Raw genomic sequence first — 26,894 nt, forward strand, 5'->3', positions numbered from 1 at the left:
CATAAAATATAAGTTGGAGGTTGGATAAGTTGAACCTGAGATCATGTTTGTAGTTTCATAAAATGGTTCCAAGAATTTACACACATTGTCTCCTCTCTTCCATTCTTCATCTGTTGGACAATATTTATAATTCCTATCAGTCACCTGAAGAATATCAAAAGCTTTTTGATATTTGATTGCACTTTCAAGCATCAAGTATGTTGAATTCCATTTGGTTGACACATCCAACCTTAAACCAATTCTTGTATCGATGCTAGCTTGCTGAACACATTCTTAAAATTTGATCATCCTCCCATCTGATCCTCTCACATACTTAACACTCTCTCTGATTTTAAATAATGCTTCACTGGCTACTTTTAAGCCCTCTTGAACAATAAGATTTAATATATGAGCAGAACGCCGCACATGAAAGAATTCACCATCGCACAACAAGCTATTTTATAAACGGAGATGGTTTTTCAAGATATCTTGCATATTATTATTAGCAGAAGCATTATCCAATGTAAGAGAAAAAACCTTTTTATCTATTCCCCATTGTTTCAAACAATCAAATATGGTTGCTTGCAATTTAGCTCCAGTGTGTGGAGGTTTTATACGACAAAAGTTGAGAATTTTACTACATAATTTTCAATTTTCATCAACAAAATGGGCAGTTAAACAAATATAATCCTCTGTAGTATATGCTGTCCATACATTAGAAGTTAAACACACTCTATTAGGAATCTTAGCCATGACTTGCTTAGGCTTCTCCTTGTCCTTGATATAAACTTTTTTGACATCAGACATAATAGTATTCCTAGAATGCATCACTACGTCTGGATTCAAGTATTTTGCCCAAGCCCTAATCTTCTCATATTCAACAAAAGAAAGAGGCAAAGCGTGCTGAATTATAGCTTCTGCTAGCATATGATGATGAACCTTTTGCTTTATCTTTCTTGACCTCATTTTGCCATCTTGATCAACAAGCATTTGATCCACACTATGATATTCAATTTCTTTACAGCTTGAAATATGATGAGATAAATGTGAAGTCCCATAATTGATGCGAGTTTTAGGATTACTACCAACTGCATATTCTTTTTTACAATGGTTGCAAGCTGCCCTTTTAACCCCGTCTTTATCTTTACCAATTTTTGAGAAATATTTCTATGCACTTGATGTTTCCCTTTTAGTGTTTTTAGCGGGAAGAGTTTTAGTCACTTTATCATCATCCAAATTATTACTAGTGGTATTCATTGACTCCATTATTTTCTTATAATATAATAGTTCAAATAAATCAATATGGTTAGCACTTATTCAAAACCTAATGCAATAATGCACATCAAAAGATTAGAAACATAGTAGGTAGCAGCCTAAAAAAATTTAACCTGGTTCTTAAAACATGTTTCAAAGACAAAAAGGTGGGAGTGTGGGACTCTGTGGATACTTAAACAGAGTCACAGAGAGGAGGGGGACTCTGTGGATTGTGGGATTGTGGGACCGTGGGACTTTGTCAACACTTAAACAGACAGAGTCACAGAAAGGAGGGGGGACTGTGGGACTGGGACTGTGGACTGTGGGAGGATTGAGGAGTGGGGAGAGAGGATCGTGGATTGTGGACTGTATAGAGTCACAGAGAGGAGGGGGGACTGTGGGACTGGGACTGGGACTGTGGACTGTGGGAGGACTGAGGGGGGGAGAGGATCGTGAACTATGGATTGTGGGAGGACTGAGGTGGGTTAGAGGATCGTGGACTGTACCCATTGTGGACTGTGAGAGGATTGCGGAGGGGGGACAGAGCCTTGGTGCAGTGTGGAGGTCCAGAGGAGGGTCGGAGGTCGGCTGTCGTAGCCTCCATTATACCCTCGGACCCATGGTGCAGCACGGAGGTTCGAGGAGGCAAGACTGGCTGGGGGGAGGCATGGAGGCGGGACCGTCAGGGAGGGAGGGGAGGGCATGGAGGAGGCCGGAGTCGCCTGAGTTCGGGACTGCTGGGAGCCGACAAGGGTAGAGCCGGAGATCTGAGATGTCGAGATCTCGAAGGAAATGACGATCTTGGTCCTTGGATGCGGTGGCGAAGGAAGAAGACCCACCGACCCAGCCCGCCCGACGCCCCCTCAACAGTCCGACCCCTGTCTTCGTTGAGAGAAAAATCAAAAAAAAAAATGAGCCATCGAGGAATTCACAAGTTTGAAGCTCGATGTTGCCGGCTCGCCACGTCGTGAGTTTGCTCCCCTATCACCGCCCGGTGCCGCTGCTTCTCTCCTCCGCTGTTGCTTGGATGCCGGTCGCCTCGCCTAACCCTAAACACCTAGAGGCATTTAGACTTTTAGCATTTCAACCCCGCCATGCCCTCTTTATCTTTTAGACTGTTTTTACTTTTTATCAGGTATGGGCCGGCCCATGGACTGACTCGACGCTAGCTTGGTTCAGCCCATGGGCTACAGGAGCCGAGCCAAAAAGCCCACTTGCATATATGGGCCAAAATTTCTCAGCCCGATGCGGCCCATTTTTAGGGCCAAATGGGCTAGCCCATGGGTCCTGGCCCATTTTGACAGCTCTACTCGTTCAATTTTCGATCAAAAATGAGACTAGACAAATGAGAGGCAATCAGGTGCTTACTAAACGATGCTTTATGGCAACAGTCCAAGGAAACAAGCCTAAGGAAATTTTGTCAATCAAAGGGTTAGAACTAAGAAAGGAAGAAGACGAGAACCAAGGTGAATCGACAGAGGAGCTCATCGAAGTGATGCTCGAGAACGATCCGAATCAGACTGTCAAGATCGGAAGTCAGTTGCCCGAACATCTCAAGGAGTGGCTGATCGATTTCCTTCGGAAGAATGCTGATGTGATCGTTTGATCGGCGTCCGACATATCAAGTATCTCTTCTGACATCATCACCAACAAATTGAATGTTGATTCCCATCATCAGTCTGTCCGGTAAAAAAAAGAAGTTTCACTTTGGAGCGATAGAAGGTGATTGATGAAGAAGTCGACAAGCTTCTCGGGACGGGATTCATTTGGGAGGCGAATTATCCAGAGTGGTTGCCAACGTGGTCATGGTGAAGAAGGCCAACGACAAGTGGAGGATCTGCATCGACTACATCGATCTCAACAAAGCTTGCCTCAAGAATGGTTTTTCTTTGCATGGATTGATCAGCTGGTGGACGCCATCCTAGGCCACAAGCCTTCATGGACGCATTCTCAGATTACAACCAAATCCAGATGGCACCCAAAGATGAAGAAAAGACATCCTTCGTAACAGAATGGGGACTATACTATTAAGGATGATGCCATTCGGATTGAAGAATGTGGGAGCGACTTACTAGTGCCTGACCAACAAAATCTTCAAGAAACAGATCGGTCGCAACATGGAGATGTACGTGGACGACATGCTCGTTAAAAGTGTTGAGGTCGACTCGCATGTTGCCGACCTGGACGAAGCCTTCAATGAACTCATGCTCTACCAGATGAAGCTGAATTCGAACAAGTATGCTTTCAGGGTTAGCTCTGAAAAATTTTTTGGCTTCATGGTCACTCAACGAGGAATTGAAGCTAATTTGAAAAAAATTCAAGCACTCGTAGAGGTGAAGCACTCGACCAGCAAAAAGAAAGTTCCATGATTAATCGAAAGAGTGGCAACATTGAGTTGATTCATCTCCAGATCGGTTAGAAAATGCCTTTCATTCTTCAAGGCAATAAGGCAAACAAAAAAACTTCGAGTGGTCGGAAGAATGCCGATCTGCATTTGAAGAACTCAAGAGATATCTGGAATCGACACCTCTTCTCTCCAAACCTATCGAAGGTGAGAAACTGTACATGTATTTGTCAGTCACCTCACAAGCAATAAGTTCGATCCTCATTTGACAAGAAACTGGCGTGCAAAGGCCGGTCTATCATACCAGCAAAGTTCTCAGAGATGCGGAGACCAGATATACGAGGATTGAGAAGATTATCTATGCTGTCGTCGTCGCTAGCGTCTTCGCCCATACTTCCAATCCCACACCATTATTGTACTCACTGATCAGTCCCTGAAAGCTATACTTTGGAGATCGGACACGTCTGATTGTCTGACGAAATGGACGATCGAGCTTGGAGGGTTCGACATCGAGTACCAGCCCTGCACAACAATAAAGACGCAGATATTGGCAGACTTCATTACTGGTGCACGATCCCCGACGAAGTGTCGAGTTGGGATGCTTCAAAGCCAGAGATCAATGCACAAGGCAACTGGTGGATATTACATATGGATGGGGTCACGAATTCCTAAGTGGCATAGGTCCGATCATCTCCAACCCTGATGGGGTCGTCGTCGAGTATGCTTTGAGATTCCATTTCAGTGCCACGAACAACGTGGCCGAATATGAAGTGCTCATCATACGATTGAGGATCATTAAGGAACTTGACGCCAACGAAGTCAAGGCATTTTCCGACAGCTCATCGTAAGCCAAGTGCTAGGCGAGTATGAAGTGGACCCTACAATGACTAAGTATCTCCAAAGAATAAAAGACCTCTCCAAGGGTTTCAAGAAGCTGGACATCCAAAGGATACCCAGCTCGAAAAATGCTCGAGCTGACGTGCTATCCCATCTGGCTGCTTTCGACTTGCTGATCTAGGATGAAGGATCTATATCGAGTATTTGAACATCCCAAGCATCGAGGAAATCATCGATGTCAATCAGATCGATGAAGAACCGAGCTGGATAGACCCCCTGCTGAATTACCTTAAGCAATGGAACCATCCTAGTCAGTGAGAAGGAAGTTCGAGCGGTTAAGCACCAAGCTCTACAGTACATCCTACTTGACGAACAACTTTATAAGTCATTTTCGATGCCATTGCTTAGATGCCTTAGGCCCTCGGAAGCTGATTGCGCACTTCGTGAGGTCCACGAGGGCATCTGCTGTAGCCACATTGGAAGTAGAACTTTGGCGCACAAATTGCTCCGACAAGGGTATTACTGGCTTAAGATGCAAAAGAACATAGAAAACTTCATCAAGTGCGATCGGTGCTAGAGGAATGCTAATGTCCATAATGTATCAGCATCCTAACTCACCTTGATCTTGTCACCCTGGTCTTTTGTGATGTGGGGAATGGACATCCTCAGTCCTTTCCCAATGGTGACGGACCAAAAAAAATTCTTGATCGTAGCGATAGATTATTTTGCGAAGTGGGTGGAAGCCGAACCTCTAGCACAGATCACCAAGCAGAAGGTTAGAGATTTCATCTGAAAATTGATCATCTGTTGGTTTGGACTCCCAAGGATAATCATCACCGACAACGGCCGATAATTCAAGTTTAGAGACTGCTGTTCTGAACTCCACATCAAACATTGGTTTATTTCTATTGGACACTCAGTCGAATGGAGAAGCTGAAGTCACAAATCGAACAATTCTCTAAGAGCTCAATAAGAGACTAGACCAAGCTAAAGGACTGGGCAGACAAGCTTTACGATGTTCTGTGGGCATACCGAACTATGCCTCGAACACCAATTGGAGAGATGCCCTTCAAACTCGCCTTCGGAGTGGAAGCTATCATTCCGATGGAGATAGGCCTTCCTATCGAGTGAAGAACTTCAATGAGCAAAAGAACTCGGACCACCTCCGCTTTGACTCGATCTCCTTGAGGTTAGAGAGAGCTCGGATCAGGATGGCCTCTTACCAGTAGAGGGTTGCTTGTTACTACCACTCAAGGGTTAAGCCGAAAACATTCAGATGTGGCAATCTCATGTTGCATTCGGCCGAAGTCTCAAAACCGACCGAGCAAGGCAAGTTAGCCTCGAACTGGGAAAGATCCTATCGTGTCTTCGAAGTTATTCCACCTGGGTCCTACCGAATTGAGGAGCTAAATGGTACACTTATACCTTGAACTTGGAATTTTGGAAATTTAAGGATGTACTATCAGTAAGTCTTGTATTAAAAGAATACTCAATGAAGTTCTTACTTTAAGACATCTATTTTCTTATCAAATGATGTGAATCTTTTCGATTTATGCTAAGTCACTTTGGCCTACGATCTATATTGTGCACGGCTGTTTTGTTTTGCATCAGCAGACTCAAAATGAAAAACATAAGTGATAAGATCAAATCTATCAAGAAGCTCATTCCGTTTGATGACATGTACCTGTAGAATCATCAGTTTCTCTCATTCGAGAAGAGAAAAAAATAGAAGACAAAATGGCTCGTAGAGTATTCACTTCATTTACTAAAGCTTTCTTACAAGTCTCGTCATGGCCTTTGTAAAAAGAAAAAGAAGGAAAAAAGATATAGGGACAATGAGTCATCGTCTCTTACGTCCTTGAGCCCTCACTCTTGCAATTTCTCGACGACCACTTCCACCTTCGGGCTGTGCTAGTGGTCGGCTCAACTTCGTCGAAACATCGGACCTCCGATCTTCACCTTCAACCCGATCTCTCGTCTCTCCAACCTTCACAATCGTCACATCGAGGGAAGTGATGGTGATGCGACCGTAGGTGTCCGATGGGGCCTTGAAGACTTCTTGGCATAGTTGCTCAGTGTCGATGTCCGTCAAAGTCAGAAATTTTGTTTCAAGATTCGGAAAGAATTTTTTTGCCTTCACTATGCATTTGTTGAAGCCCATCTTGTATGCCCAGAAGAAGAGACCTGTGTTCTCCGCAAGTACTCGAGACCTGGTCACGATCTTGGTGGACCTCTGTATCTTATTCTTATCGCCAAAGTAGACGATATTCTTGCAATACATGCAAGCCTTCTCCAACATATGCAATTGCAAGCGGATAAGAAAACAGTAAAGAGAGTGAAGGAACGTATTCCCTCTCGTTTCACGAATCTTTATTACAAAGTCTTTACATAGAGACGAAAAAGACAAAGTAAAAGGCCAAAATCTCGAGCCAAAGTATAAAAGTTTTCAGGCTTTGGCGTCGACCTTTAGAGCGGGCTGATCTTCTGAAGTGTCGGTCTCGAAGTCCTTAGACAAAGGCGGCGAAAACTCATTTGCAGGAGCATCGACGTCAGTTGGAACAAGAGTGCTGGTGCCAGGCGATACGGCATCGGACCGAACCCCTTGCATGCATGGTCGACAGCAATGTCCGAAACGACACTTGCAATCATCGCTTCGGTAGCTGCTGTATCGTTTGGAGGTTAAGGTGATTCTTCCGAAGTTGTAACTTCGGGAGCGGCGGTGGCATCCTTTCTATCGCCACCCACTGCCTCGAGTAGTTTCGGAACTAGACCGTTGATGTCGACCTCAGGGTGTAGCTCTTTCACCAGGCTTTGACACTCCTTAAAACCAATGTGGTACGAAGACATCACACCTTCGACCACCTCAGCCTTGAAAGAGGCCGATGCCTTGAAGTCCACAGCTCGGACCCTCGATTGCAGGATCTTGCCCTCAAATGCAACGATGGCACTATCAGTCTTTGTCTTATATTTGAAGTGCTCGGCCAGGTCCCCTTTCCTCTCCTCTCGTTCCTTGTCGAGACTCTCCAAGGATCTCACCTTCTCTCGGGCTTCCTTGAGGTCGGACTCCAGCTGCCTCCTCACGTCTTCAACTTCTCTGGTGGCAGTCTCATGCCTTAGCTTGGCAGCCGACAATGCTCCCTCTACCCTTTCCCACTTCTCCTTCATCCTCCTTAACTCATTGAAAGTTGCTTTAATCTGACCTTGATTGGCTAAGGCCTCCCTTATGATGTTAAAGGAGTTGATCATTTGAACGACAAATCAGGCAATCAAGAAAAACTAATAGCAGGATAGAAGGAAAAAGGGGGAAAGGGAACGAAAAGAACTCACAGCAACGATGCTAGTGGAGCAAGCACCTAGTGTGCACTCGACGGTCAGACCTCTTTGTATTTTTCGATTTCTAAGAAGGCTGATAAGGTCGGTCAGCTCTTGAGCGAGTTGACCATCCATAATTGCCGAAGCACCCCTCCATCTTCGACAGGGTGATCGTCTCCTTCTCGGTGCCGGGCTGAGGGGGAGGTCGGACAACTTTCTGAGCACTCAGACCCGTCGACATCAAAATGACGATTTCAACCTCCGATCCGAAGAACTCGGGGACCGATGGCCCTGGCTTCTCGAAAATTGCCCCCACTTCGGACGGCTTCGATTGAGGTTGAGGGTCAGATGTCATCATCTTCTTCTTCTTCGGGGGCCCCGACTCCAGAGGTTGCGCCGCACCCTCCCTCTTCGGCAGCTTCGCGATGACATTAGCCGCAAGGTCTTCGAAATTGAGCTTCATTTCTGCAGTGATGGAGACGATGAGAAAAGGTTAGCCGCAAATAACCGAAGCTAGACAAGACGAAGAGAATTGCAAGAGAACGTGACCTACGTTGTGGACTGACAAGGTTGATGCCCACATCGAACAAGCCCTGCTCGATCAGAAGATTCTTGAATTGGGCGGCCAGAATCCCGATCAGTTTATTGTAGTCATTTACATCTGAGGGGAGGGATCTTTCCCAAGGTTCAGATCTAGGTGAGGCTAACCTCGAATAGTCCTAAAACCCCATGGATGATCTGAAAAGACAAAGAACCTATTTTTTCAGTTATGGATCGAAGACGGAAGATCAGTTGCAATCTTGTACTTCAGTCAGGGGGAAAAGTACCACCAACCCTCATCATATAGGTGCACCTTCAAAGTGAAAAAATACTGAAAAAGCGAACACCGAGGGGAGACCTTGATGATTTCATAGATCAAAATGAAGGCAATTACAACTCTAATCCCATTCGAGGTTATCTGAGTGGGAAGGATCCTATAATGGTCAAAGACTTCGGAGATGAAAGGATGAAGGGGGAACCGGAGATCGGAAAGAGGTGTCTCCTTGTAGAAGGCGACATTGCTTTCCGGAGGACTCGAAACTCTTTCGTCTTTGCTAGGAATGACCAACCTAAACCTAGAGGGGATAAAATACCGAATACAGAGTTCCCTCAAGTCAGATTAGGTGAGATGGGATCCTTCATGGTCGGGTCCCAGGGATGCTCTACCCCAACCGCTAGAAGCTATTGAAGAAAATATCGGGGAAGACTCAAGGACTGGATTCTCACCTACCCCAGGTCCACGACAAACTAGAAAACGAAGCGAGAAGATGAAGAGTCTAAGCTACCTAAGGAGCTGAGGAATCAAGAAGTTCCTTATCGGAGTTTCGACAGAGTGGCGCTCGAAAGCTTTTCGATTGGGGGACCCCGGTGACAGAAACTCGGAAGTTGAGCAGTGCAACAATGGTAGAAAGTAAGGGCGAAACTTGGGCGGCTGAGTAAATACGGAGATCTTCGATGGCTCAGATCTCCTCGTTCTCATCCGACGACCGGCGCGACACCATGTGGCACCACCTCACAAGCCGAAAGGACATGTAGGAAGCTGTTCCGCTCGAAATCATCACGGTGCCTCAAATCCATAATGATGGAAAAGATGTATTGACCTCTTTTCAAAATTAGACGGTGCGTTGCCCTTTCCGCCATGACTCCTAACGACCATGGGACGACAGCCGATAGATCCGCGGTCCAGATTGCGCCATGACAAACCTTGTGGTGATCGGACCCAAGAGCACCTGACCACTGCAGTCTCAATCCAAAGACCCACCTCGACAGTAGTCCGAAGTAAGGCATTACCAATCCGAATTGCCGTTGATCTCTCGTCACATCGGGACAAGCTCGAAGCGGTGGTCGATTGCTTGAAGTCTATCGACTTGTCACAGCGACAAGGAGACTCGTTTTGACACCTGACTTGGGAAAATAAACTACTTCCTAGTACGAATTCTTCGGACTAGGAAGTAAGGGGCAGATGTTGGACTACATTTTGTCCATCCGAAACAAGGCTACCTCCTTATGACATGACGGACACTTGACATCAAGACCTGGTAGCTGAAGACATGTGGCCCAAACCACGTCACAGTATTGAGACAGTGTCATAGACATCGGCCTATGGCCGATGATACACCGGGGATCGGAAGCTCAATGAGGACAATATCGTCGGGCACTAACCGATCCTGCTCCATTCCACCCCAGTTCTCTGAGCACCGTCACCCAGTTCAAATGCCACTGAATTTCCTTGACGCACGAAATTTGCTAAGTCAACATTCTGTTACGATAGCCCATTGCTCTCCGAACGTGGGCGCCTAGCGTCGTAACAACCTACTGACATCAACACTCTGACCCCTTGACAGCCACCTCTCTGACTCTGATAGGCTCCAAGAACCTATCAGATTTTCTCCTATAAAATGGAGGGAAGGGGAAAAAGGAAAAGATTCGAACTCTCACTACCCTCTTCCTCCTCTATTCTTTCCTCCTTGAGATTCTGCTGACTTAGGCATCGGAGGGTCCCCTATCGGAGGACCCCCCACCTTTTTCTCTGGCATGTGAGGATTTTTTTTGGCGGGTCACAGAGGCCTTGGCCAGCACCCGATTGCTCCAGTGCGGCGTGGAGAGTCTGAGCTGTCCCGCCACATCGGCCAACCTCGAGGAGGAGCGGCAACACCAGCTACTCTGGGATAGTTATTAGACTGGGACCATCATGCAATTTGGAAACTCAAAGTTAAAGGTGCCTTCTTGGTCAACTTCACTTGCGCAAACATCAGCATGGGAGGGCTAAGTTTTGCTCTGGCGAAGTGTCTCTGGAATGCTAGAGTACGATGACAGGTCAGAGTGTTCGCTTGGGCCCTTACCCATAGTCAGATCCCAACTAAGGACAACCTTGTGGCAAGGAACTGCCAAGTGGGCCTGATATGTGTGCTGTGGAGAACAGGAGACAGTAAACCACATGTTCTTCCAATGCTGTATTGTTGCAGGTAGTTGGAGCCATTCACTTTGAGGGTTGCATGCAAGAAATACAGCACTGGACAGAGAAACATTCTGGGCATGATGGAGGGCGAAATTATTTCTGCCATGCATCAGCTGGTCTGGAGCTTAATTGCATCAGCAGTGGTCTGGATATTTGCAAACTCAGAATCACTTTATATTCTGAAAGGAACCGGTAGTGCAGGCAAGCTATGGAGGCTGATACTGATTAGTTCTCCAACTTCAAGAATGATGAGGAGGGGGCAGTTCATGTGCTACAGCAGACCTGCCTCCTTCAACATGCTGGCTCAACCAAGCTCCTCCTGCCCCTTGCCCAGTTTAACAATTTTGCCTGTTTATGGCTTTTTTTTTTCCGTATCTCCTATGTTTTTTTTTTTCAGTCTCGTCCCGTCATTGGCCATTTCTTGGCCACTGACTGGGTAAATATTTTACCTCTTTCATTTTATTAATGAAGCTTCTGATGGGCTCCTAAAGGGTGTCCAATCATTTTTCCTCAAGAAGAAAAGAAAAAGAATTTATTACCTGAAATTTTCCATTAACTTGCCAACATATACTTTGGTAAAATGACGACCTGGAAGAACCTCTTCACTTCATTGGTTCATTGCTAATTCTATTTATACATAGATTTATTTCCCTATTCTTCTGCATAATGGAATGTAGATGATGAAATCAATCATTCCATGGCATCTCTTGTTCATGAATTTTGCCGAGTCTTCAACTTCATTGAAATTATATTGCATATAATTGATTTGATTATCTTGATTTTAACCCTTGGTTTTTGTATTGCTTCTCTCCATAATTTTATTTCAGCACATTACCTTGTCCTCTTCTTAGTAATCAACAGTATCTCACTGTTATAGGCATAGACCATATTAAAGAGGTACCACATTCTCCTAAGTATTTGGTTTAAGCCCATTATGAATAGAAACACACTTGTGAAGTATTACCACTACTAATGCTTGTTGCTCCTCATGCTTGTCGCTACTCACCATATCTTAGCATTATATATTCACTTTGCTAGAGAACCAGAGTGAATCCACTGAATATTGTTTTTAAGTTAGCAATTTATAGTATCACTCTGTTTACTTCACATTGCAGGTTGTTTCAGTTGGGTTCGTAAGGGCTGGTGAAGCACTCAATGTTATCCCAGATTCTGTAACTTTTGGTGGCACTTTTAGAAGCATGAAAACAGAAGGCTTCACACACCTCTCCAAAAGGATTAAGGAGGTACCACATGTACCTTATTCCAGGCACAGTTCTTAAGTTTCCAGTCCTAAACTAAAATTTAAATCAACTTCTTTACTTGCAGTACCTGGATTTATTATAAATTAGAAGCCTGGATTGTTTTCCCACCATCCATCAGATTCTTTTTTTCAGACATTTGGAGATGAAACCCCTGAATAATTTAGTTAGAAGTTCAGTTGCTGATCTGCTTACGCTTGCTTAACAGGTTATAGAGACACAGGCTGCTGTCCACCGTTGTACTGCTATTGTAGAATTCTCGGAGAAGACAGGTATGCCATATCCTGCAACTGTCAATGATGAAGGGATGTATGCCCATGCAAAGAGGGTGGGGGAGGATCTGGTCGGTGTAACCAGCGTCCGCCATTGCCCACCAACCATGGGAGCAGAGGACTTTAGCTTCTATTCACAAAAGATGCCTAGTGCTTTCTTCTGGCTTGGAATAAAAAATGAAACTCTGGGATCAACCTATCCGTTGCACTCTCCTTACTTTTTCATGGATGAGCAGGCACTACCAATTGGAGCTGCCCTGCATGCTGCTGTTGCCATGGTTTACTTGGATAATCATCCAACAGAACTTTAAACTGTAATGAAAATGCAGATATAATTTCCATTCAGAATTCAATAGCTTGTAGATATTACAGTGTGCTAATATATGTTGTTACCAGTATCATGTGGTCATGGAATTAAATCAGTTGCTAGGTTTGGGAATGATTCCTTTGTATTTATCTCCGGTGCTGTAACTGGAACTTTACATAAATTGTGATTCTTTCAACTACAATACTCCTTGTCCATGATCCTTGGTGGGTTCTGAGTAATTTGTTTGCTGCTCCCCATTATGATAGTAACTCTGTAAAGATTTCGGATTTTATGATTCCAATTGCTTAGCTTCTTCGTAAGATAAACAATTACTCTAGTGTTTGTGACCTCTAATTAATTAGAAAACATCATGAACAATTTAGGAAGCAAGATATGACTCTGCATATTCTCTATTTTATTTTGGAAATTTCTAGTTGCATGTGGAGGGAACATCCCTATTGGATTTGTAGGTGGGAGAAGTCGTATCCAGGATGCAGTTGCTAATCCTCTGAATCAAAATCAGCTGGCCATGTGTCCTCTCTGATCCCTACTTTGAGTTCTTTGTTATATATTCAAGTCCAGCATGTAGACCTGTCAATTACTGGGGGCACATTCTACAAAATGAAGCTATTATGCTTTCCATATAGTTTTCTCCCCTTTTTTTGTTTCATTTTGTTGCTGCTCGTTCTTGTGGAGGTCGGAAGGTGGGTGACTGAGTCTTGTGCAGGGATGTTGGAGTAACCTGTAAAACAAGTCCGAGTCAGAGATTTTTACTCCAGCGAAGATCCTCCGACGGTCAAATCAGAAATCAGAGAATAAAGGAGCAACAACGGGTTCTTTGAGAGGGATTGCTTATTTTGATCCTCGAGATTTAGTTGTTTATATAGAATATCATTAAACAGCTGATCGAATAGCTATGGAATCGTACAATCTCAAGATTGCAGGGTCGTTAAATATGCTATTGCAGAGATATTTTAGCTCTTCATCGCTCTTATGAAAGTAGGAGAGGTGGTTACCTCTGAACTTATCCACTTAGCGTGGATGGCTGCTGCACGTGTCAGGAGATTCGTTGGTCGAAGTAATAGAGGCAGTTCACGTGTTGAACAGGCCATGCAGCAGATAGGATGTAGATAGCTCGACTCTATATATCTCAGCTCTGTGTTTAGGTCGGCAGCCACAGCGATAGCTCGGTGGCCTGAGGTATGTCTTGATAACACAGATCCAAGATACCCATGCTACCACCGTAACACTACTCTACTTCTAAGTCTGAGAATCAAACGAAAGGAGTACCTCAAAAGTCGTACCTTGGATCTGGGGATGTGTTCTTGCACTTTCATACGTGCCCCCAGCATTTAAAGTTGATGACGTCAGCCTGACAGGCGGAAGTATGCTGTGAATGATCATGACTGATGGGACCATATAGCTGGCCATTTTTTGGAGAATTTAATTTTCCTAGTGACGGCTTTGTCTTCACCTTTGCCCTCTTTTAAGTTTGCCCTTCGGGTGTACAGAGAAGACGACTGCAAGGCTTTTTCGCTCCAGATTTTTGTTGCAACTCTCGGAGATAAGATAAATCCAGAGCGCTTAAGAAAGCTTGAACTGGTATTGGCCCAGAAGAAGCAAGCCAAAGTTTTGTCCATTGGCCCTCTAGTCCCAGCGGGTGGCGATGTTGGGTTCTGGCCGCTGGATCAACTGTCGCAGTCGTGAGGGATGAGGATCCTCTTTTGATTGTCGAGCCCATGGTTTCTCCATTGGAAGCTGTGGGGAAAACTCCACTAGAGGAGGTTCTGATAGAGGAGAGATTGGTGGAGAAGACGCCAGTGATGGACACAGCCGGCCATTCTGAGGAAGTTCCATCGATAATGATGGAGGCCGGGGAGTCTTCGGAGCAGACGCTTCCAATCCAGTTCCCTCCCCTAGCAGTCACTTGAGCGGGACCTTCTTCACTGGTGACTTCTGCTCTGTCTGTGGTGGAGAATCTCAAGTCCACGGTGGAATTTTTGGGAGACTTCCTCTCTCATATTGAGAGACAGTACCTGGATGAATAAGGGGCTCAACAGTGGATGAAGGGTGCCCTAAGATCTCTCACCCAGGTTGGGGGTTTTTGAATTTTTTTTTTAAGTCTTCTACAACTTGTATCATCTAACAGCTTCATGTAAATATATATAGGTTAGGCATTGTCTAGCCAGTTTCGTTGGCTCCACCTCTGATGCATTAGCACTGGAGCTTACAGCAGCGAGGGAGGAAATAAACTTACTGAAATATCTCTTGGAACAAGAGAGAGTTAAAGAAGCCAACTCTTTTGAAGAGGCTCTCCGAGAAGCTCAAGAGATGATTGACTGTCGAGACAATGAGCTAAGGAGAGTCGAAAAGAGAATTAAAGATCTCGAGTGGCAAAGTTCTAAGGTTGAAAAGAAGATCAAAGACCTCGAGAGACAAAGGTCTGAAGCTGAAAGAGATTGCTATTGAACCCGTGATGACGTAAAGCGCCTGAGGAAGACACTTGGAGAGAAAGGGAGGCGAGATTATACTTCCTTTGAGGTTCATCCTCAAAGGAGTCCCAGTGGAAGCGCAGCTAAGAGGGCCAAGACCTCAAAAAGAGCAAGCTGCAGGAAGAAAATACCTTAGAGGGGTGAGGGCTCTACTTCTAAAGGGATCCAGGTGTCTTTGAGGCTGTCTGCTGAACCTCAGGAGGCTTCATTAGAAGTGAAGCACTTGAAGAAAAAGCTAAAGGAGAAAAGAGAGAGCCAGGATCTCCTTTGGCACTGTCTTGTAGTTTAGGAGCTTTTGACTATGAATGCTGAAAGAAGGGAAGGTCGATTGGCAAAAAGAGGAGCCGAAATCATAAATTAGGCTTGTAAGACGGTATTTTCTGTGGGTTTCGAAAGGTGTAAAATAATGGTTCAGGCACATCTCCTTGCTGACAGTGTCGAGCTTCTACAAGTCAACTTTTTAGATGAAAGCTTGAAGGCCGTGACGGAAGAGATGTGCCTGAGCCACAATGTCGAGCTTCTACAAGTCAACTTTTTAGATGAAAGCTTGAAGGCCGTGACAACGGATAGCATAGAGAAATTTGCAAGAGTGTCTCATTACTCTGCTGAAGCAAATAAGGTGAATGCGACTATTTAGACTGAAGAAGCTACCAGTGCTAAAGAAGGCTGCTCTGGAGCAAGTCGCTCTGACGATGCTCTGGGGCAGTGATGTATTTTTCTTTCTTTTTTTGTAATCCAGATAATGTAGCCAATTTTAGATGTGAATGAGTGAAATTCATTTTTGTTGATAATATTCACTGTGTTTGAATGGATTAGTGCAAATCCCATTCTGAGTTATATTGGCCGAGTTTTGATCTGTATTAGCTTAGAACTTAGCTATAATTGAAACCATAAAATATGATCTGAGCTATAATTTAGCAAATACATGATCTGAGGAATATTCTGAGCAAAGCACGGCTCGAGCCACAATCTGGGTTGTAATCCAAGCTATATAATTTGTACCTGTCGTGTAGGCATTAAAGGAATTGAAGTTCAAATTGCCTCCGCATGGTAGGTACCATCGCACGTCTTCGCATATCTCTTCGAAAGTGGTGCAAAGTATGATTTGCCTACCGCTAACATTAAGCAGGAGTAATATCTCATTAGTGGTTGTCACACGTCGAGCATCCCTTCATGCTCTGTCGGTTCATGCCATCAATAATTAATGCTTTAAAAAGAAGCATCATTTGGAGATGATTTGAACCCTGGATCTATTTAAGACCTCAGACAAGACCAAGCACAAGCTTTTAGGGTTCCTAGTCATTCCTATTTCCTTTCACTATAGGTTTGCTTCCTCCTTCATCCTTTGCTTCCAGAATGCTTCTTTGCTTCCAAAACTCTTCTTGCAAGGAGAATGGCCTCTGGAGACTTTGATTTCACCCTACTGGGATTTCAGTCTGAGCTAACGGAGCGGGATGTGGTATTGCTTCATGAACAGTTTTAAATCCCTCCGAAGTTCCAACTGAAAATCTCGAGAATGAATGATTGTTGCTCCTTGGATTGATTTTGATGATTACAAAGTATTTGAAGGGGTACTAATGATTTTCGCTTGAAAAAGACTTATTGCTTTTCAGAGGCAAAATTATAATTTTATCAAACCCTGATTTGAAAGCATCAAGTGATAGAATAAAAGATTTGTGATCCATTGGTGAAAATTTTATTATTTTTGGACATGTATTTTGAAAGATATCCATATTTGAAAATTTGAGTCGACCCCATGAGTCGACTCATGGCAAATAAGCTGATTGGCACGCAGAATTTTTGGCTGGCACAGTCTGTGAGTCGACCCATGAGTCGACCTCTGCTGTTTTTAGGCCAAATTTACAGAACCTTGATTTTCTATTATTTTTCCATAGAGGTCGACCCATGAGTCGACCCATGAGCATGAGTCGACCCATGAGTCGACCCCTGTGACGGAAAAGTTTCGCAACGTCTAGTTTTTAACCCATTTTAAGTGCTTTTAATGCTCATTTAATGTGGTCTAACGGCTCTATTTCAGCCCAGATTGTTCTCCACCATTTCTTAAAGCTATAAAAGGGACAAAATGTGGGAATCATTAAGAAGAGAGATTTTTGAAAAGAGGATTTCAAGCATACTTTTCAGCCCTAAGCAAGAGCTCACTCAAAGCATTCAAGAAGCCTTTAATTCAATCTCACCAACTCCTCAAGTGCACATTCAAGTCTACAACCACCTTGAGGAAATCGAAAAGAGTCTTCTTCTCTTTGAGTAAAGTGTATTTAAAGCCTCATTCGCTCATTAAAGGAGCTTCTTTTGTATTTACTGTGCTATTGATTGTTATACTCTGTTTGAGTTATTATTTTTATTTTGGAAGGGTTCCAAAATAAGGGAAGGTTGATCCGAACCTTGAATCGGAGTATATTGAGTTGGCTTGTACCCAAAAAACAAGTGGACTAGCTTGGGATAGCTAGAGTCGGAGTTTTCGATGAGTGTATTCAGGTTGAATACAAGTTAGTGGATTAGAATTCTCAAGTAGGAGCTTGGGGAGTGAATGTAGGTGCAAGGTTGGCACCGAACCACTATAAATCCTTTTGTTTGTGTTGTGCCTAATTGCTCTTCTTTAGAACTTCTTTATTCTCTTGCATTCTTGCTTTTAATCATTAGTCTTGAATCAATTATACTCTCTCTATTTATTTAGCTATTGTTAAACATTCTTCATAAGAAATAAGTTAAGTTTAAAATTTTTAGAAACCCAATTCACCCCCCTCTTGGGTTGCATAGCTGGGCAACAAGTGGTATCAGAGCCCGGTGCTCTAGCCCTACTTTGATCTAACCAATCAAAGAGCTAAAGATCTATGGCAACTCAAGTTGGCACTTCTCTAGCCGAGGGGCAGTCCACTAATCGACCTCCACTTTTCAATGGGTCCAACTATACCTATTGGAAAGCTCGGATGAAAATCTTCATTCAAGCACTCGACTATGATATATGGAGTATCATAGTAAACGGCCCTCACACACCCACTAAAATTATTGATGGTGTGGAATCAGCCAAACTCGAAAAAGAGTGGGATGAGGTTGATAAGAAATGGCCCAACTAAATGCTAAAGCTATGAATGTCTTGTATTGTGCTCTTGATGCAAATGAATTTAATCGCATTTCAACTTGCTTATCTGCTAAAAAAATATGAGATAGATTAGAAGTAACCCATGAAGGAACTAATCAAGTAAAGGAGTCCAAAATTAACATGCTCGTGCATAAATATGAATTGTTTAAAATGGAGCATGATGAGTCTATAACTGAAATGTTTACTCGCTTTACTGATATTATAAATGGTTTAAAGAGTCTTGGTAAGTGCTATTCTAACAGTGAGCTTGTAAGAAAGATTCTTAGGTCCTTACTAAGAACTTGGAAAGCCAAAGTGACCGCCATCCAAGAAACCAAAGATCTAAACATCCTACCCTTGGAAGAGCTTCTTGGATCATTGATGACACATGAGCTGAGCATGAAACAACATCAAGAGGAAGAAGTTAAAAAGAAGAGAACAATCGCCCTCAAATCTACAGCTCAACCAGATGAAGAAACTGATGACATCGATAATGAAGAGTAGGATGAAGAGATGGCACTCATTACCCGAAGGTTCAAAAAGTTTTTAAGAAAAAGAAAACAAAGAATGAGGAAGAGGCCACTCACAAAAGGAGAACAGAGCAAAGAAAAGGACAAAGACCAACCCCTTATCTGCTATGAATGCAAGAAATCAGGACACTTCAAGTCCGAATGTCCACAACTGAAGAAGGGTCCCAAGAAGTACAAGAAGAAGGCCATGATGGCCACTTGGAGTGGGAGTGATGACTCAAGCTCCGAAGAGGAAAACTCAACTGAACAAGCCAACTTGTGCCTTATGGCACATGAAAATAAGGTAAACTCCGAAACTCCTAGTGACTTTACATTTGAAGAACTTCATGAAGCTTTTTATGATTTAATTGATGAACTAAAGAAACTAGGGATAAAGAACAAAGATCTAAAATTGAAAAATTAATCTTTATTGAAACAAAATGAAAGCATTTCAATTGAAAAATCCACCCTGCTTCAAGAAAATCAAAATTTAAAGAATGAAATTGTCAAGCTAAAATCAATAGTTGAAAAATTTATCTTGAGTTCTAACAAACTTAATATGATTCTTGAAAATCAAAAGGCCGTGTATGATAAGGCTGGACTTGGCTATAACCCCTTGAAGAAACAAAAGTATCTGAAAAATATCTATGTAAACTCTTCAAGTAACAAGTTTTCTAATATTACTTGCTTCAAATGTGGTAAGTAGGATACAAGTCATACACTTGCTTCTCTAGCAAATCTGTAAACTCAAATGTAAAAAAAATATGGGTTCCAAAAGGAACCATTATGACTAACCAAAAAGGACCCAAGAAAGCTTGGGTACCTAAAATAAAAACTTGACTTTTGCCTGCAGGTGTGTCTAGCATCCCAAAGAGGAAACAAGAAATAGTATCTTGATAGCGGATGCTCGAGACACATGACTGGTGATGAATCCCAATTCATCACACTTGATGCTAAGAATGGAGGGATGGTCACCTTTGGAGACAATGGTAAAGGAAAGATCATCGGTATAGGTAACGTTGGTATTACTCCCTCCAAATATATTGAAAATATTTTGTTAATAAATGGTTTAAAGCATAATTTACTAAGCATTAGTCAATTTTGTGATAAAGGATATAAAGTTATTTTTGAATCTTCTGTTTGCATTGTAACTAGTCCTATTAATGATGGCATTAAATTTGTTGGACATAGACATGGTAATGTTTATATGGTAGATTTTAATGATCTATCCAAGATAAACATGCAATGCCTAGTATCTTTGAATGCCAAGATTAATGAGACTAGTTGGCTTTGGCATCGTAGGCTTGCACATATTAGTATGCATTCACTTTCAAAACTCATTAAGAAGGAATTGATTCTTGGTTTGCCAAAATTGAATTTTGAAAAGGATAGAATCTGTGATGCATGCCAACTAGGTAAACAAACAAGAGTTTCATTTAAATCTAAAAATATTATTTCAACCTTTAGACCTTTAGAGCTATTGCACATGGATTTATTTGGACCTACTAGAACTATTAGTCTAGGAGGAAAATGATATGGTTTTGTATTTATTGATGATTTCTTTCGTTTTACATGGGTTTTCTTCTTGGCACACAAAGATGAAACTTTTCAAGTTTTCTCTAAATTTTACCGAAAAGTCACTAATGAGAAAAGATTTTCAATTCAAAATATTCGAAGTGATCATGGAATCGAATTTGAAAATCAAAAATTTAAAAAATTTTGTGATGAAAAAGGAATAGGCCATAATTTTTCAGCACCTAGGACACCCCAACAAAATGGGGTAGTAGAAAGGAAAAATAGAACCCTAGAAGAAATGGCCCGTACCATGCTATGTGAAAGCAATCTTCCAAGATACTTTTGAGCGGAAGCTATTAACATGACATGTTACATTTTAAATTATGCTTTGATTAGACAAATTTTAAAGAAAACCCCCTATGAGCTTTGGAAAGGAAGAAAACCTAATATTGCATATTTTCATGTTTTTGGTTGCCGATGTTTTGTATTAAATAATGGTAAAGAAAGACTTGAAAAATTTGATGCAAAATCAGATGAAGCAATCTTTCTTGGTTATTTTTCCACTAGTAAAGCTTTTAGGGTTTTTAACAAAAGAACCTTAGTAGCAGAGGAGTTAATACATGTTGTCTTTGATGAATTTAACGATCTTCCTTCAAGGAAGAATGAAGGTGTTGATGATGCAGATCCTCTTATAGAAGGAATGAAGGAGATCACTCTGAAAGATTCAATAATTCAAGATGATGAGGAACATGAAGACAAATAGGATAAGGAAGGTGAAGAACAACCTCAAGGTACAAATGACCTACCCAAAGAATGGAGGTATGTTCACAATCACCCTAAGGAGCTAATTATTGGTGATCCTATGCATGGGGTAAGAACTCGTTCTTCACTTAAAGATGCATTCAATCATGGTGCTTTTGTCTCTCATCTTGAACCTAAAACCATTGAAGAAGCTGAAAAAGATTATAACTGGATTAATGCAATGCAAGAGGAACTTAATCAATTTGAAAGAAATAATGTATGGACTTTAGTATCAAGACCTAAAAATTATTCAATAATTGGCACAAAATGAGTTTTTAGGAATAAATTAGATGAACATGAAAATATAATAAGAAATAAAGCAAGATTGGTTGCTAAAGGTTATAATCAAGAAGGAATTGATTTTGATGAGACTTTTGCACCTGTTGCTAGACTAGAGGCAATTAGACTTCTACTTGCATATGCTTGCTTTATGAAATTTAAATTATTTTAAATGGATGTCAAAAGTGCCTTTTTAAATGGATATATTGCTGAAAAAGTCTATGTAGAATAACCCCTAGGTTTTGAAAATCATGCTTTTTCTAATCATATTTTTAAATTAAATAAAGCTCTATATGGTTTGAAACAAGCACCCAGGGCTTGGTATGATAGGCTAAGTAAATTTTTACTTAATAATGATTTTTCAAGAGGTAATATAGACACAATCCTTTTCATTAAAAGAAATCAAGATGATATATTAGTTATACAAATATATGTTGATGACATTATCTTTGGGTCTACTAATGAATCTCTTTGTCAAGATTTTGCAAAGCTCATGCAGGGGGAGTTTGAGATGAGCATGATGGGAGAACTTATTTTTTTCCTCGGACTCCAAATCAAACAAACTAAAGAAGGAATCTCCATCACCCAAAGCAAGTACACAAGGGAATTACTCAAAAGATTTGGAATTGAGAACTCCAAAGCAATTGGCACACCCATGAGCCCTTCATGTAAGCTTGACAAGAATGAAGAAGGTAAAAGTGTAGACTTAAAATTTTATAGAGGTATGATTGGCTCTCTACTGTATTTAACTGCTAGCAGACCTAATATTATGTTTAGTGTTTGTCTTTGTGCTCGATTTCAATCTAATCCTAAAGAATCTCACTTGAATGCTGTTAAAAGAATCCTTAGATATTTGAATGGTACTCAAACTCTAGGATTATGGTACTCTAAGGACTCATTAATTGATTTAATAGGATATTCAGATGCTGATTTTACTGGATGTAGATTAGATAAAAAAAACACTAGTGGAACTTGCCAATTTCTTGGAGTTAACCTAATCTCTTGGTTTAGTAAGAAACAAAATTCGGTAGCACTGTCTACGGTCGAGGCCGAATACATTGCAGCCGAAAGTTATTGTGCTCAAATCTTATGGATTAAGCAATAACTCGAAGATTTTGGTATCAAACTTAATGAAACTCCCATAAGATGTGATAACACTAGTGCCATAAATCTTACTAAAAATTTAATTCAGCATTCTAGGTCTAAATATATTGAAATCAGGCATCATTTTATAAGAGAACATGTTCAAAATAAAGACATAATTCTTGACTATGTTTGTACTGAAAAATAATTAGCCGACATCTTTACAAAGGCCCTAAGTGAAGATAGATTCTGTGAAATTAGGAGAGAACTAGGAATCCTTGATCCATCTGCTTAAATGTCTCTCTAATTCCAAGGGTTCAATGTCAAAAACTCTTTGAACTCAATTCTCATCATTTTTCTTGGGCTTAAAAGCTCAAAATTATCATTCTCATAATTGATCATTGAGCAAATATCCTTCTCCTAAAGTTTCGAATTTTTGAAAATTGTTCATCATTTTTTTCTGAATTTCTGTGAACCATGAGTCGACCCCCTAGGGTCGACCCAATGGCAAACTTGTAGTTTTGGCCAAAATCCCACGGGCTTCTTCTTTTTGTTAAAATCCCATTCTTTGAGCCAACCCATTCCATCATCTTCTTCCTCCCTCCAAAACCTTAAGTCCCCTTCTTCTTCCTCTCCAAATCCAAATCCTACCCCCAAGATTCTTCTCCCATCACCCCTTACACCTCAAACCGACCCTTAGGATTCAAGTTTTTTTCCTGTTTCCTCCCTTATTTGGAACGGATTGAGCGTGCCCTAGATTCTATCCTTCTCCTCTAAATCGGGGTTTCACTCCTCCAAAGATCCCTATCCTTCTCCTAAAATCCCTCTATCTCTTCACACATTTGACCTCCTAAGATCCTTGCTTGCTCTGGTGGTGGAAATGGCTCCAAAAATGAAGCTCCTACAAAGAAGGAAGTCGGTCCATGAGTTGGAAGAAGGCGTGCGCGGGAAGAGACAGGCTTCTCAGATCTCATCAGCTTCCATCCCTGTTTCGGCATTTGCTCCAGGTTCTTCTCGGTCTCCATTAAGCCCCAGTAAAATTCTCTTATCTGTTAGAAAGGTAGAATCTGAAAAAAATGTAGATTTCAGATTTTTTAAAAAAGAGGGGTTCTCCATTGGTTCAAAAATCAAAGATCATGGTTGGAGATTTTACTGCTCACTTAAAGAAATTACCTATGTGGATTTGGTTAGAGAATTTTATCTGAACTTGAGCTATGGCAATGGAACAGTAACATCCACTGTTAAGGGTATAGATATCTGTTTAGATCCTGTACTTTTGGGAGAGATTCTTCATTTACCCTGTGAGGGATACTCAAACATGAAACTCCCAGTCAAGGAAGAAGGAATTAATGTGATTTTAGGAGGAACCTTCTCGAAAAGTCTAAACAAACTAGAAGCCAAGATCCTTTCCATTGAGATGAGGATACTACATCAAATGGTAACAAAGCTTTTCTTCCCTAGAAGTGGTAGACATGACCTCCTCTCAGGCCGAGACATCTGCATCATGTTTCATGTGATTATCCAAACCCCCATAAACCTTCCAGCATTAATGATAGGAGCCATGAGGGAAACCCTGAATAGATCCAAGGCACATCTGCCTTTTGGTATGGCCCTCACTTTGGTATTCAGGAGGTTTGGAGTTAGTTTTGAGAGGGAGGCAGCAGCTAGGCTTTCTCACTCTGACACCATCAACCAACACACTCTGCACTGCATGGGATTTACTAGGATTGATGGTGGTTGGATCAAAGGAGTGGAAGAGAGAGCTGAGGATAGAGCTGAGGAAGAAGGACCATCTTCACCCCTCCATGATCTTAGGGCAGCATCTCCAGACATTCAGTTTGTTTCAGATCTCGAGGCTGGCCCATCAGAGTCTACGAGGAGGCACACTCCAGTCCAGTAGCCAGACAACAGAGCACATCCCTCAAAGATCAGATTGGCTGATGACCAGATTGAGATGATCTCTCAGCATGTGGCTTTCATACTTTCTCGATAGTGGGGTACTTCAGCTTTTGCACAGAGATCCACATCACATGATGTATCTGATCAGACTTTGATCCCTCACATCTCCACTATCTTTCAGATGATTTCAGATCAGTCAGTTCGCATTCAGTAGCTTGAGGGTTATATATTGAGACTGACTGGGAGGGTACTTGACTTGCCAGGGCAAGTGTTAGCTCTGGCACATCCATAGCCATAGGAGTGCATCACTGAGGTCTCAGACCTATCTACGGAGGCAGCCAGACTTAGAGGAGTTTTGGAGAGTGGATTTGATTTTCTGAGGAGAGAGATCAGAGGCTCTAGTGAGCATGCATCCACCCAGTTCACTGTACTGCTTCAGTCTGTTTCAAGAGCCTTAAACCTTCTGGACACCATCAGACTCTCTTTTGCAGTTCAGTCTGTTGCTTCTCAGCCTTCAGGATCATCTCACCCGCCCACTCGTGCCGGCACCTCCACTCATGGCAGAGGCAGACAGGGTAGAGGACGAGCCCTTGGTCGTGATCCTTCATCTCCCCACCCCATCTTCGATTCAACTGACTCTGATCCATCCAGTCATGATCTCTACTAGATCCTTGTAGTTAGTCTTGTCTTTAGTTTCATTCTAGGATCTATCTTTTGAGCCATGTAATGATGTTGACCGATTGACTTTTGCATTTTGGTATATGTATTGGAACAACTATATGGTATCAGTCACTTTTTGATTATATATATCTACTCTTTGACTTTCAATGAATGACCTTCAAATTGAGTTACTTTCAATTATGTGCATGCTTAAAATACTATGAATTGCAATATGCTATCCATGATATCTGGTATATCTTTTATATTTGCTGTATTCAGGGGGAGTAAAACAATACGCAACTAAGAAACAAGCAATAAAGCAGGAAGCTAAAGAAGTAACATTAGTAAAAGGGGGAGTAAACAATTTTTGTTGATGCTGTCAAAAAGGGAGAGAAATTAAAGAATCAAAAGCAAATTGATAAAAGAATCAAAAGCAAATTGATAAAAGAATCAAAAGCAAATTGAGCAAAATATTAAGCAAATGAGTAGATTTTTAAATTCTTAGGCATGCTCTGATATCAAAATTAAATAATCAAATGAGCAAATGAGCAAATGAGATATTTTCAAATGAGTAAAGAGCAAATTTTCAAAATTCAAAATTTCAAAATTCTTAGGCAAATTCTGCTTTGCTCTGATACCAAAATCACATAATTAAATAAGTAAATATTTTCAAATGAGCAAATTTTCAAATGAGCAAATGAGCAAAATTTTAAATTATTAAGCAATAGGCAAATTGTTAGGCAAATGAGCAACACAAGCAAATGGGCAAATGTATCACGAGCCAAAGAATCAATCTTCTTTTCAAGCAAATACACTTATAAGTAATTTTTAATTTGGTAGCAAATTTTTTATTTATCTTCAAACTACCTATGATGCATTTCATTCCTTTAAAATTTATGCTCAATGTTTCATATATATGCTTTTGCTCAAGTGTTTTATCATCATCAAAAAGGGAAAGATTGTTGCTCCTTGGATTGATTTTGATGATTACAAAGTATTTGAAGGGGTACTAATGATTTTCGCTTGAAAAAGACTTATTGCTTTTCAAGAGCAAAATCATAATTTTATCAAACTCTGATTTGAAAGCATCAAGTGATAGAACAAAAGATTTGTGATCTATTGGTGAAAATTTTATTATTTTTGGACATATATTTTGAAAGATATCCATGTTTGAAAATTTGAGTCGACCCCATGAGTCGACTCATGGCACAATGAGCTGATTGGCACGCAGAATTTTTGGCTGGCATAGTTTGTGAGTCGACCCATGAGTCGACCCCCAAGGTATGAGTCGACCCATGAGTCGACCTCTGCTGTATTTAGGCCAAATTTACAGAACCTTGGTTTTCTGTTGGTTTTCCACAGAGGTCGACCTATGAGTCGACCCATGAGCATGAGTCGACCCATGAGTCGACCCCTGTGACGGAAAAGTTTCGCAACGGCTAGTTTTTAACCCATTTTAAGTACTTTTAATGCTCATTTAATGTGGTCTAACGGCTCTATTTCAACCCAGATTGTTCTCCATCATTTTTTAAAGCTATAAAAGAGACAAAAAGGTGGGAATCATCAAGAAGAGAGATTTTTGAAAAGAGAATTTCAAGCATACTTTTCAGCCCTAAGCAAGAGTTCACTCAAAGCATGCAAGAAGCCTTTAATTCAAGCTCACCAACTTCTCAAGTGCACATTCAAGTCTCCAACCACCTTGAGAAAATTGAAAAGAGTCTTCTTCTCTTTGAGTAAAGTGTATTTAAAGCCTCATTCGCTCATTAAAGGAGCTTTTTTTGTATTTACTGTGCTATTGATTGTTATACTCTGTTTGAGTTATTATTTTTATTTTGGAAGGATTCCAAAACAAGGGAAGATTGATCCAAACCTTGAATCGAAGTGTATTGGGTTGACTTGTACCCGAAAAATAAGTGGACTAGCTTGGGATAGCTAGAGTCGGAATTTTCGATGAGTGTATTCAGGTTGAATACAAGTTAGTGGATTGGAATTTT

The 26,894-nt window shown here is 41.5% G+C and overlaps 1 protein-coding gene across 2 annotated transcripts in view; it reads left to right on the forward strand.

Moving 5' to 3' along the window:
* LOC105061452 (IAA-amino acid hydrolase ILR1-like 3) overlaps positions 1–12,764 on the forward strand; it is a 37,648-nt gene extending 24,884 nt beyond the window's left edge. For both annotated transcript variants that reach the window (XM_029260802.2, XM_010945498.3), the window contains 2 exons: positions 11,840–11,968; positions 12,192–12,764. In XM_029260802.2, coding sequence (XP_029116635.1) covers positions 11,840–11,968; positions 12,192–12,566 — 504 coding nt within the window. In that variant the 3' untranslated portion in view covers positions 12,567–12,764. The remainder of the gene's footprint in view (positions 1–11,839; positions 11,969–12,191) is intronic.
* The last annotated feature ends 14,130 nt before the right edge of the window (positions 12,765–26,894 follow it).

Source organism: Elaeis guineensis, chromosome 7 (genome assembly GCF_000442705.2).
Source record: "Elaeis guineensis isolate ETL-2024a chromosome 7, EG11, whole genome shotgun sequence".
In the NCBI taxonomy this organism is placed as follows: domain Eukaryota; kingdom Viridiplantae; phylum Streptophyta; class Magnoliopsida; order Arecales; family Arecaceae; genus Elaeis; species Elaeis guineensis.